Source organism: Leptinotarsa decemlineata, unplaced genomic scaffold, assembly GCF_025532065.1.
Source record: "Leptinotarsa decemlineata unplaced genomic scaffold, Ldec_3_MD MMD2_tig00078422_RagTag_RagTag, whole genome shotgun sequence".
Lineage (NCBI taxonomy): Eukaryota > Metazoa > Arthropoda > Insecta > Coleoptera > Chrysomelidae > Leptinotarsa > Leptinotarsa decemlineata.
In genome coordinates, this window is record NW_027412747.1 from 10,995,315 (window position 1) to 11,008,076 (window position 12,762).

A 12,762-nucleotide genomic window follows, 5' to 3' on the forward strand; every position below is an offset into this window, starting at 1 on the left:
ATTATTTTCACTCCTGATGCTTCGTTTCAATTTTTTCCAAATCAACTCGATGGAAATGAAAACACAAAAATAAGGGGGAAGTCTTAGTACGGTGTGTCCTTACTTTTCTGCAATACTCTCAAGGGCATACACTTTTTCAAATGTTTTAGTTTGTGAAACTTCAAGTAGTTGATTTTTAATATAGTAATCTTCAAAATACAAATTGAGATGTAGATTCTTATATACATCGAAACATACTCTCTGTATATCAATATTCAAATGCGACCGAATCTTTTTCACTGGTATCTCTTTTTCGCATTGTTCACCATCGCTATTGGAATCACTACAATGGAAAAAGTTTGCGTTGTTGTCATACTCGTTATTACTAATAGTACTTATCCAAGGACGCCACATTTTGAACAGATACCAAAAATTCCAATTAATTATAACTGCACCAATATCGAATTTCAACACTCAAATCGCGATCAGTTCTTGAACTGAACACGACGGCGATAACCATCCAGCATTCCCCGATTTCTATTCGTCACCATAACATGACTTCAAATTCAATTTTGTGACTATTCAGCAAATCATAAAACCCTTTAGTGAAAATTATCTAAAATGAACTGCCAATTCTACAGTCTACGTGGACTAGTTCGCAGCCGGTTTATTTCTATGTATTTGTTTTTTGGCCTTTGAGAGTGTCGCCAACTTTAAATGTGCACAATATCGTTTACTTCGAGTTTTCTTGAAATAATTGAAATGTGCATGCATCAATCGAATAGAAAATGTAATAACGACAAAATTTTAAAAAAACGCAATGTTAGGTAGATACTTACTTTTCTGAATGAAAACGTTTCATCGGGGTCCTCGTCGATTAACGGTTCTATTTGTTCAGGTGAAAATATTTTTGATTTTTTCAAACATATCCTTCGGACTTTCGCTCCAACAAAGCTTGTAGCTTCTGTCTGTCTATATAATGGTTGATATTTACCAACGATTTTATTATTGAATAATGTGTCCATTTACTAGATGATTTCATAGTTTCCATAAATTCTTGAGAATGAGCAATCAAAATATTTTCATTGAATGTCGAAATAGTATTTGTATTTCTCCAGTGATCAATTAAATGATTGGAACGAGAAAATGAGTTTTTTAAAAAAAATCATTTTACAAACTAGAGACGACTGTCTCTTACGAGAGCTACAAATAGAATAATAATTAATATAATGTTAACTGGATGCTAACTGCATGTCGAGATAAGGGATTCCTGGAATATCTCTTACTCAGCTGAATCTCCGTGTGAATGGCCGTGTCGTGGGAACTATGACCACGTAACTCCTCCCTCCTTAGGCTGAAAAAATAATGGAATTATTTTGGCGGCTTGGAACCATATCTTCGTCAATGGTATTTTCTTCTTTTTGGGGTATTTTTTACGCAACAGCATCCCAATATACGGGTTTTAATCCAATTTTTCTTAAAAGCTGCCAATATCAGGACAATTATTGTGATAGTAACTCTTGCAAAAACGCCAAAAATGGTAGTGTTATTTTCGGAGTTGTTAAATTTGTGGATTGGTTTCAATCGGTCCACAATATTGTTGATTTCGTGTTTCATAAAATTTTGTGTTTCATATACCTACATATTGTTGACTTCTCGATATTTTTCATTTCAATTTTAGGTAAGATCAGTGTCATTATATTGAGGAAATTTATCGTATTCGTTATAAAATAATTCCTCAGATATAAAATTCGGTTTTTGACTCGCAGTAAACATTTTTTGAGGTTTTCATTAATTATTGGGGTTCCTAAAAGTGATGTTTTGTTGAGAAAAAAAGACATTTTTGTTGGGTTTTTTGATGTAGTGGACATGGGTTCCGGTTTCGGTAATTGATTAGGTGGAATGTTTTTTGGTTTAAAAACATTCTGAGGAGGTCCGAAAACTTCTCGGTTTGTAGGGTACCTTTGCGGTGGTAATTGTCTGGGTTGGATACTAATAGGTTGGCTTGGCCAATTAGGTCTAGTTGAAAATTGTGGATTGAAAAAATGTTGTTCATTTTTTGAAAAATAATTTGGGTTAGAGAAATATTCATTTTGAAATTTTTTTCTTTGAGGTTGTATGAATCTAGGGCCTTTTGGTTGACGTTTGGCATGATGGATTGTCTACCGAAAGTATTAAACTTTGGTTTATAATCGTTTAACGAACCATATATTTTTTCAAAATTTTCGAACTCGTTTACGTATGCCATGGCATCTTCCAGTGAGGCTGGCTTTTTGAGATGCATATTATTTCTTAAAATACCAGCAATAAAAGTACTGAGGGCTACTTTATCATAGTGAGTCGTGCGGTAAAGTTTTTCTTGTGGAGTTAAGTCTGGATTGTTACTGACTCTGAATTACATTATTTTTGGTTAATTGAATTCTACTACCGAAAGTAATTGGATCTTCAACCCTATGGGGACGACTTCTAGTTAATTCTTGAACTAAACAGTCCAAATCTCTCCTATCCGAAAAACTTTGTTTCAGAGCAGATTTAAAGGCGTCCCAATAATTGAGTTCGGTTCTGTTACCAACCATATACTCAGCTTGAACTGTCAGTTTTTCTTTAATACATTCAAGAATGTGTTCATTAAGTGAAGCATCATCAAACACATTGTACGCATTAACTATAGCATCGCATCTACTGATAAATTTGTTCAATGTATTGCTATCACCATCAAAAGTTTTTAAATTGTTTATTCTAGATTTGAAAAGGTTCCAATTTATTTGAGTTTGTTGGGACTGGACTGGTGGAACCATTGTGGGCTGAAAAGTATTATCAAACTTTTCAGTATTACTTGCTGAACTTTCTTGAAATGATAAACTATTCAATCGTGATAAAATATCGTCAATTTCACTCATATATAAATAATTGTTTTTCTCAATAAATATTTACTTAAAATTACTCGTCTCGAATAGACAACAATTTGTTCGCAATGAACGGTACTATATATCTTCACCGAAGTCCTTATACAGAGGGTTCGTGAAGGCAAGAAGGAAATATTTGGCACTTACTTGTAAGTTCCAGTTCCTTCTCCGTTGATTCCTTGCAGCTCCTCTGGGGCTGTGTCGTCTCCTTGTCCGCTCGTTCTGAGTGGTCCTCGAAGGATTCTTGTTGAATTTGTGCTGAAGGGGTTGAAACTCCACGACGCAAAAAGTTCGTTTTCACGCTGCACAAATCCTACCGACTGCGCCAATTAAATGATTGGAACGAGAAAATAACTTTTAAAAAATAATTTATTTTACAAACTAGAGACGACTGTCTCTTACGAGAGCTACAAACATAGTAATACTTAATATAATGTTAACTGGATGCTAACTGCATGTCGAGATAAGGGATTCCTGGAATATCTCTTACTCAGCTGAATCTTCGTGTGAATGGCCGTGTCGTGGGAACCATGACCACGTAACTGGTCACTAAAATGACATTATATTTGATCTGTTATTTTTATTCTAATCAATAAAAATGACATTGTAAACCGTAACTATGGAATCAATCAAAACATGCATGTTTTGCATTCAATATTTGTTTTTTATTATTTTATTATTAGTGAAGTTACCCTCATTTGCTGATTTTTGAAATGAATTCGTGATGAAATTATATTTTTTCTAGCAAATTCCGTGGGTTTTCATGATCTCTCCAGAGAAGCCAGTGCCCAACCTGTGTCCTTACTGAGCTACTCATCAGCTGTGCCTAACACACCCCCCAGAAGACCATTTTTGACCACGCCTCCCTACTTCTCCCCAGAGCCCGTTACGGAAGCCTCTACCGAGTTCGATCCCTTCTACGACGGATGCGGGGACACCAAGTTATGCTTCGGAACACCAGTAAACTGCGACAGGTCGAAGAACTGCAAAGCTGTTGTCGCCGTGACTGTTACCGGGGATAAATACGATTTCGAAATGAAGGCTGACCGCAGTGCCGCTTGGGTGGGGGTTGGGTTGTCTGATGATGACAAGATGGGACGAGATTCTGTTATCGAGTGCGTCAAAGCTGGAAACGGAGTTGAAACGTACATGTCGTGGACCGGAACAAATCCCTATCGAGCTGATCGGCTGAGTAATGTGAGTTTGAATATGAGCACATGTTGGTAATTCCAATTTGAAGAAAAGGAATCTCAACGAATATAAAAAAATGCCAAATCAAAATCTGTTCATGAATAAGAGCAAAACTAGCATCACAGACTTGCCAATTGTGTACCAGACATGAACAGTTCAATTCTTGCGAAGCATCTTAGCGCTTTCAATTGAAAGAATGATACACTTTTGGCATCATGTTTGAAATGTGGTTTTAAATTTCTGAAAATTATTTGTAGCTCTTATATACCCCCCCCCCTTTTATTTCTTGAACGGGTCAACTGAAAAAAATTGAAATTTGGGATAATGAAATTAATGCATGAATACTTCATTTTGAAGAGGAGTTGACAGATAAAACTTTCAAGATGGCGAATGGGCGCTATCTGAAAAAAATTGAATAGAAAGGCGGGGTCTTGTGATACATATTTTTGAAGCTCTTGACAAATGCTTCCCAACCCTAGAATATAATGTCAATATTTTCAACTACTACAAAATGGCAAAACTTTTAATAATTGCCTGAATACATTGACATTTAACTACATAACATGGGGTGATAAGCTTGAGGTCAGTTCAGAAGATGCTCAAAATGGTTGCCTTCAACTTTTCGACATATGAACAGCCTATTCGATATTTCACGCCGAACATTTTGGAAAACAGTAACGTCAATATTTCTACAAACATATATCATTATCTGCCGTATATCCAATATTGAAGCAGGTTCAGTATTGTACACCTTTTGCTTTAAATAGCCCCATAAAAAAGTCCAAAGGTGTCAAATCTCGCGAGTGGGCTGGCAATTCTGTAGGACCTCGACGGCCAAGCCAACGATCGAAAAAAGCAGTATCCAAATAGTTTCTTACTTGTCTGGAGTAATGTGGTGGTGCTCCATCTTGTTGGAATACAATATTCATATCGAATTCATTGGAATTCGCTTCGACGATTTCAGTGATGAGAGGGTCAACAGTAGTTTCCAGCATATTCAAATACAGGTCCCCTGTTAAATTTAGATCAATAAATAGAGGTCCTACAATATAGTTTCCCAATATTCCTGCCCAAACGTTAATTTTTTCTGGGTATTGGGTATGCGTTTCCTGGAAAACGTGAGGGTTGGTGTCACTACAATAACGGCACATTGCCGTTTGAAAAAATGTACATTCGTCACTAGAACAAATATTGTGGAGATAGGTAGGATGCCTTGCAATGGTTTTCGTCTCTACACAGTAGAAGGAGACACCTGACAAACATTCGCGACGGAATAAGTAGACTATTCAGGATTCACTACCATCTCGTCAATTATTTGCACGTGCTGTTTTTCAGGAATGGACGGATGATCTGGGGGCTTTTTTTACACTACCGGTAGTTGTGAATTTGGATACAAGTTTCCCCAAATATTTTCTTGAGATAGGACGATTCGGAAAACGTTCATTGAAAATCATTTCGGTTTCGTGAAAGTTACGCGTCGCACCGTTAATAAAAATTCAATTTTTCTTCTCAATGGACGAGAATTGACCATTTTAGAGATTGTTGACGTTTCTACTAGTGAAACGGAAAACCAAATGAGAACATTCTTACTGAATAATGGTGTTCATTGTCGTTTTTATAAACAAAAAATAACTTGAGAAACCTTATCGGGTTGTTAGAATTGCCATATCGCAGATAAGAAGGAATATGTCTAGAAATATCGACATTAATGTGTTTGTCTTCAGGAAATTATTAAATGTTCCGCCATTTTGTAGTAGGTGAAGATATTGTTTTTATATTCTAGAGTTTTGAAGTATTTGGCAGGATCTTCAAAATTATGTGTCACAAGACCCCCCTTCCCATTCAATTTTTTTATCAGATGGCGCCCAGTCGCCATCTTGAAAATTTCATCTGTAAATTTCATTTCAAAATAAAGTATTCATGCATCAATTTCATTATCCCAAATTTTTATTTTTTGACTCAACCCGTTCAAAAAATAAAAGGGGGGGGACATTAAAGAAATGCGCTGTATACTTCAAAATTCTGATATAGGTATACATAAGAGAAAGAGACCTTTGTTTGAAGATGGTTGACAATATTTCATGGTAGATTTCGTCAGTTTGGACCTAAACTGTGTAGTATGATATAATATGATTTTAAATTCCCGAAAGAACAAATAAAATTGAAATGAATTGCTGAAAATAACAATTATATTGAGTAACAAAAAAACCCTAAAATGGAATTACAATAAATTGAAAATTAAGCAAAAAATTGGGAATCGAACAATTGAAACGGAATGAAAATCAAAATATCTAAAGCCAAGTTACTTCACGACGTTTCGATTGTTGGTATTCACAATCATCTTTGGGTGATAGATAACCCGAGTGATCACCCAAAAGTGAGGTAAAATGAGGCCTCAGGTTCAACTTGTGATCATCATTCTCCAGTTCCATGAGTTGTTCCTAGGAAGGTAAATATAATATGTAATGCATTTATCATGCAGACATTTTTTAGGAAGTAATAATCATTAGGATTCAACTTACTACAAAATCATGACAGAATTTCTTAAGTCAGAATTGTGTCGCCTGAAGATGCCATTGTATAGCGAAACACGTGTCGCTGCATTGTAAACTGTCAAGTGGAAATCCCACATTGCAGAGTTTTTGAATACGTTATAATAAATTTTCATCAAGTATCGGTCAGTTTTATCATATTTTCTATTTGGTCAATTTTACCACGATGTTTTGAAATCCATACCTACTTAGGAGATAACAGTTTGATTCCACTGATATTATTTTGTAGCCAAGACTGGGCATTGAATTGCTGAACGCTTCTGTGATTGATGGTGTCATCTATTGCAAAGTACGACGAAACGTAGTAACCAACGTCAACGGAGTAACTTTCAATCTAGTTTCTGATGTTTATAATATACTTATAGCAGCTGGATCCTCTATCAGAGGTAAGACTAGACACACTTAATAATTTTAAATAAATATATTGTCTTGACAGTATCATATATAAGTGGGCATAATGGAATATATCGATTATTATTATTATTGTTTGTTTCAATAACATAATTTACCATAACGTTATAGATGGATCGGTGGGCTTCCACGACATTGGCTTTCTGGCTAGTGGAGAAGCTCGAGCTCTTTCCGATACCTCCGAAGTCGGAGCTGCGTCCAAATTGTTGGTGAGATTACACGGTTCCCTTATGTTAGCTGCATGGATAGGAACCGCTTCCCTTGGCATTTTGCTGGCTAGGTACTACCGACAAACCTGGGTCGGAACCACCATGATGGGCAAGGATTTGTGGTTTGCGGTGAGTTTGCTTTCATTTGTGACATTTTATCTAATGATAGATCGATAGATAGATCGATTTGACTATGTTATGTTGAAAATATTTGTTAGCAAGTCACAATACATGAACATATACAGCGGGAGGGTACACAGTATTGATAAACATGAGAAAAAATATATAAATAGCCTAATAAGACTATCATAAAATTGGTGCATATAAAAATAAGTGCTGAAATTACTTCAAGTTCAAGTTTGAATCAATTGAATTACTAACTAATGAAGAAACCCTAAACTGGGTCAATATCAGATGATTTTTATTTCTTGTGTTGTAGTCATGTAACTCATAATGAGATCCAAATTTTGCAATATCCTTATCTATTTCTAAAAGAGACTCCAGGTACGGGTATAAAGCACACCAAACGGCCTGAGCAAACAGAAACAGGATTTACGCAGCGGAAATATCCAGTCATCGGAGATAAACTCGGGATGCATAAACTTCTGAAGAAGCTAGCCACTCGCGCCAACGAAACGTCAGGAAGAAATAGTACCACTGAAAACCTCAACCATTTTGTCAAACCGATATTCAATACTCTTATGCAAACTCAGACGCTGCACATTATTTTCATTCAGCGCAGAGTCATAACAAAACCCAGGTATAGGTTTTCTCCAGAAAGATAAATGTTTCCGAACCGGATATAATAATGTCAGGTCAGACGATTCTGCTTTCTGATTCGATACGTTTGTTAGGGGTTAAAATAGACACCAGTATGTCTTGGCACAATCTTGTCGTTGGAATTGCAAAGGCTGCTTCTCAAAAGCTCGCAACACTGTTACGAATCAGAAAACTGTACACACATCAGCAACTTTTGATGGTTTATACATCTTCAAGAATATTTTTTATTGTAAAACAACGATTAAAATAAAAACAACAATGAAAATTAATTGGCGCTCCGGGGCGACTTCATTGATTCCAGTGGCGCATTTGCTTTTTCAGCTGCAGGAAAACCCGGAAAAACCTGCAGCACTACATCGTCTGAAGATCTTGATCTGCCAATGTCCCCTCTCTCATAAAATTAAATGTAGGGTGTCTCCAAAGGCTCCAATAGATTCAATACATCGCCAGAACACTTCGTGACATGACTATCGTCAAACTTAAACCAGTTCGTTTCGTCTTTGACCAAGGCGTAATAATGACCAATAATGGTTTATAAAGCTCAGATCAGACCTTCTTTGGAGTATTGTTCTCATATATCGAGCTCTGCCCCCAAAAATACCCTGAAGTTGCTGGATTCCATCCAGAAAAAAGCCATCCGCCTGACTAGAGACGCGAATATCACGTGGAACGTTGGTAGCCTGGAATATCGAAAAAAGGTTGAGGATTTGTTTCTTGTTTTATAGATACTTTTACGTGAAGTGTTCTAGTGACTTGGCACATTCGATTCCATCAAGAGCGGTACATATCAAAAATATGCGACGGACTGTGGCTGATCATCGTTTTGAGGTTCAACTCAGTACACCTCGAACTTCTCTGTTTAAGAACTCTTTCATCTGGAGAACAGCGATTATGTGGAATAAACTTCCTGAGAACGTTTTTCCAAATGAATTTAACCTCCAGAGATTCAAATCCAATATGAATCGCTACTTTCGCACAGACACCGCTGAGAGCGCCTTAAGGATTTTGTGTAGTGCTTGTGTTGTGCCCGAGAAGAAAAACGAGTTGTCAGTATCATTTGAGATAGGTCCTTGTAGTTAGAATCTGTATTTTTCTCTTTGGTCGACGTTTCGAAATAATCAAATTCATCCCTAAAGTTGTTATGAAACCATCAAATGGAGTTTTACGTTTTATTTCTGGAGACTGTTACTTGTTACTGATAGTTCAGTTCAATCCAGAGTATTCTAAGGATATTCTGAGTCATTGCTATTCAATTTTTGTATGGAGGGAGACATCAGTATTGTTTTTTCAATGTAAATTTTTTTATCTCCTCAGTTGAAAGTTTGCAAAAAATCGATTCACAAGACGACTTGTATTATACTCCAGAGTGGCTAAATCATTTATCTATTTGGTGTACTGTCAACGGTATGGAACCTTATACACTTGAATGCTATTTCACAATAAATCTAACAATAGGTCGCTTCAGTAATATTACTTTTCACATTTTGACAATGTTTACTACCAGACGACTCACTCTCGTTTCATTCCCACATACCAGTCCCAACGGGTCTAGAACCTTCTGGTCGGTAGCTGAAGCTGTTAATCAAAACTTTACAAAATCCACAATTCCACCACTAACCCAAGCGGATGGTTTCGTTGCAACAACAACCATAGAAAAAGCAATTCTACTAGCTGAACAATTTGCGTCCCACTCCATAGTCGATTTTCTAGGAAAGGCACCACTCACTATTCCCACACTAGAATCCACAATACCGGAAATTACTTTTCGACAACTGCTAGTCAGGCGAATTCTGAAACAACTCGATATCAACAAGGCATCTGGACGTGATGAAGTGTCCGTTATCATACTCAATAAGTGCGCAAATGAACTCATATCAGTATTTTGTAGACCTATCTTACAAGATAGGGGTGTTTACTTCTTGTTGAAAGATTGCTCCCGTTCAGCCTGTTCCCAAAAGAGCAAGAACAATCTTTCAAATAACTATAGAACACTGGCTTTGCTGTCAGTGATATCGAAAATCATGGAAAAAGCCGCAAACCACCATATCCTTGAACATTTGGAAGGCTTCAACTTCTAGAGCGATCGTCAATATAGCTTTCGGAAATAAAGGTCAACAGGCGACTTCCTATCATGTCATTCATATTTGGAATAAAGCAATCAAGAAACATGGAGAGTCAAGAGTTGCTGCGCTTGATATTTCTAAAGGCTTTGACCGTGTGTGGCATGAGGGTTTGCTGGCCAAGCTATGGCTTGTCGGATAATTTTCTCTGGAAATATGAATGTCTCCGAACCGTATATGATAATGTCAGGTCAGACAATTCCACTTTCTGCTTCGATAAGTTTTTTGGGGGTTAAAATGGACACCAATATGTCTTGGCACTAACATGTCGTTGGAATTGCAAAGGCTGCATCTCAAAAGCTTGGAACACTGTTCCGAACCAGAAAACTGTACACACCTCAGCAACTTTTGATGCTTCATAAAGCTCAGATCAGACCTTCTTTGTGGAGTATTCTTCTCATGTATGGAGTTTCGCTCTTAAGCATACCCTGAAGCTGCTGGATTACATCCAGAAAAGAGCCTTTCGCCTGATTGGAGACGCGAACATCACTTGCAACCTTGATAGTCTGGAACATCGATGAAAGGTTGGAGATTCGTCTCTCTTCTATAGATACTTTCACGGGAATTGTTCAAGTGGTTTGGCACATTTGATTCCACCAAGAGTGGTACATATCGAAAATACGCGACGGACTATGGCTGCTTATCGTTTTGTGGTTCAACTCGGTACACCTCGAACTTCACTGTTCAAGAACTCTTCCATTTGGAGAATTGCGTTTACGTGGAATAAACTTTCTGAGAACTTTTTTCCGAATGGATTTAATCTCCAGCGATTCAAATACAATGTGAACTGTTAAGGAATCTTTCAAACTGCTGGGCCCCCTAAGAAAATGCACCTCAGACTCAACTGATATCGAATGCTCATAAACTCGGTACTGCTCTCTAATAAGATTTTTTTTCGAATATGTGTCTTACTTATGAAACACATTATATGCAAGCAAAATCCATATGTTAGAACAATTTCAGAGAAAATTCCTAAGGTTGGATGCATTTGAATCCGGATTTACACCCGAGAGCCACACATATAATTATCAACAACTGTATTCTCTCATAGATCTCCAGCCCGTCCGTAACATAAGAGATTTGATTTGAAAGAGAAGATTTGAAAATATGTTTTGTAGTATCATTGGAATTGTTCATTGTACTTCATTGCTATGAAGGTTTGGACTTTTAGCTCCTCTCGAATTCCCTTGAAGTACGGGCTTGATTTTCCCAATTTACACAAGTCAGTATCTTCTTTTTTTTGTACCACTGTCTATAATAGCGGCAAATGAAACTTGAATTTTTTCACTTCTGCATTCAAATTTCAGAACAGTTGAATTCAAGGTGGAATATATGGATTTTGCGAATGTCTTTCTGATAAAGCAGTTTTGTACCGCTTCCATAGACTCAAATCGGATTCCTTTCAAAACAGATTTCATCTTCGGAAACAAAAAAAAGTCTCACCGTGCCAAATCTGGTGAGTACGGTGCATGTCCGAGCACTGGAGTGCGTTTATACCGCTTCACAGATAGCGCTTTAAGGGCAGGTGCGTTGTCCTAGTGCAAAATCCACGAGTTGTTCTTCCACAACTCAGGCCGTTTCTTACGAACTTGTTCTTGCAGTGTTGCCAAGACTGACAAATAGTAACTCTGGTTGACAGTCTGACCCTCTGGAATCCATTCAGTCATCACGATACCGTTATTGTCGAAAAAAACGATCAACATTGCCTTGAAATTTGATTTGGACATCCTTGCTTTTTGATTCTGAGCGATTCAGGCGTCTTCCAATACATCGATTGCCGCTTTGTTTCAACATCGTATTGAAAAATCCACGTTTCGTCGCGAGTAATGATGCTTCTCATCAGTCAGGGATCTTCTTCTAACCTTTCAAGGAGCAGACCTGGTGACTAAACAGATTTTGGTCAGGAGTCAGGTTTTTTGGCATCAACCGTTTCTTTATTACAGCTTTGGCAATCATCTGGATGCTTATTCGATGATCTGCACTCACAATTTTGTTGATTTTGGTCACTGTTTCCGGAGTTGAAACAGTGACAGGGCGACCTGGGCTCTGGTCATCTTCAGTGCTCTCTGACCCTCACTGAAGCGCTTATACCACTCAAAAACACATGCACGTGATAGAGAGAATTGTCCTCATAGGCCTCTTGCAACAATTTATAGCATTCAGTCGGAGTTTTTTTCGATTTGACGAGAAATTAGAGATTGATTCGGTGCTCCTGTTATTTATCACATAAGATTTTCGGCACGAGAAAAAAACACGTTCCTGTCAAACTACTACTGAAAAAAATCTATAATAGTAACGAGACTGCGTTAGGCGCGCAGTCTCGTTATTTAATAGCCGGGCTTCGTATGTATATTCATACATATATGTTATCGATTGTTGTGATTTTAATTTTGATTGCTGACCTGCTATATATTTTTCTATGTGTGTTTTATGTATTGTTATACTGACATTTAAATATTATTATTTTCTGTAATTATATTCAGTGAAATGGGTTTCATCCTCTGAATAATTAGAATATGAAGCTCCTAATTTCGGTTAGCATAATAAACTTCAGGCTTCCAATTTTTTTTAATAGACTAAGAACTACGTCTGTAGTTTTTGTGTTCTGATCGAT

At 37.1% G+C, this 12,762-nt stretch overlaps 1 protein-coding gene across 4 annotated transcripts in view; it reads left to right on the plus strand.

Annotated features, from left to right (window-relative positions):
- The window catches only part of LOC111510846 (putative ferric-chelate reductase 1 homolog), an 85,943-nt gene that overhangs the window by 59,640 nt on the left and 13,541 nt on the right, over positions 1-12,762 (plus strand). For all 4 annotated transcript variants that reach the window (XM_074186322.1, XM_074186321.1, XM_074186323.1 and 1 more), the window contains exons 5-7: positions 3,631-4,082; positions 6,858-7,014; positions 7,151-7,377. In XM_074186322.1, the coding sequence (XP_074042423.1) occupies positions 3,631-4,082; positions 6,858-7,014; positions 7,151-7,377 (836 nt within the window). The remainder of the gene's footprint in view (positions 1-3,630; positions 4,083-6,857; positions 7,015-7,150; positions 7,378-12,762) is intronic.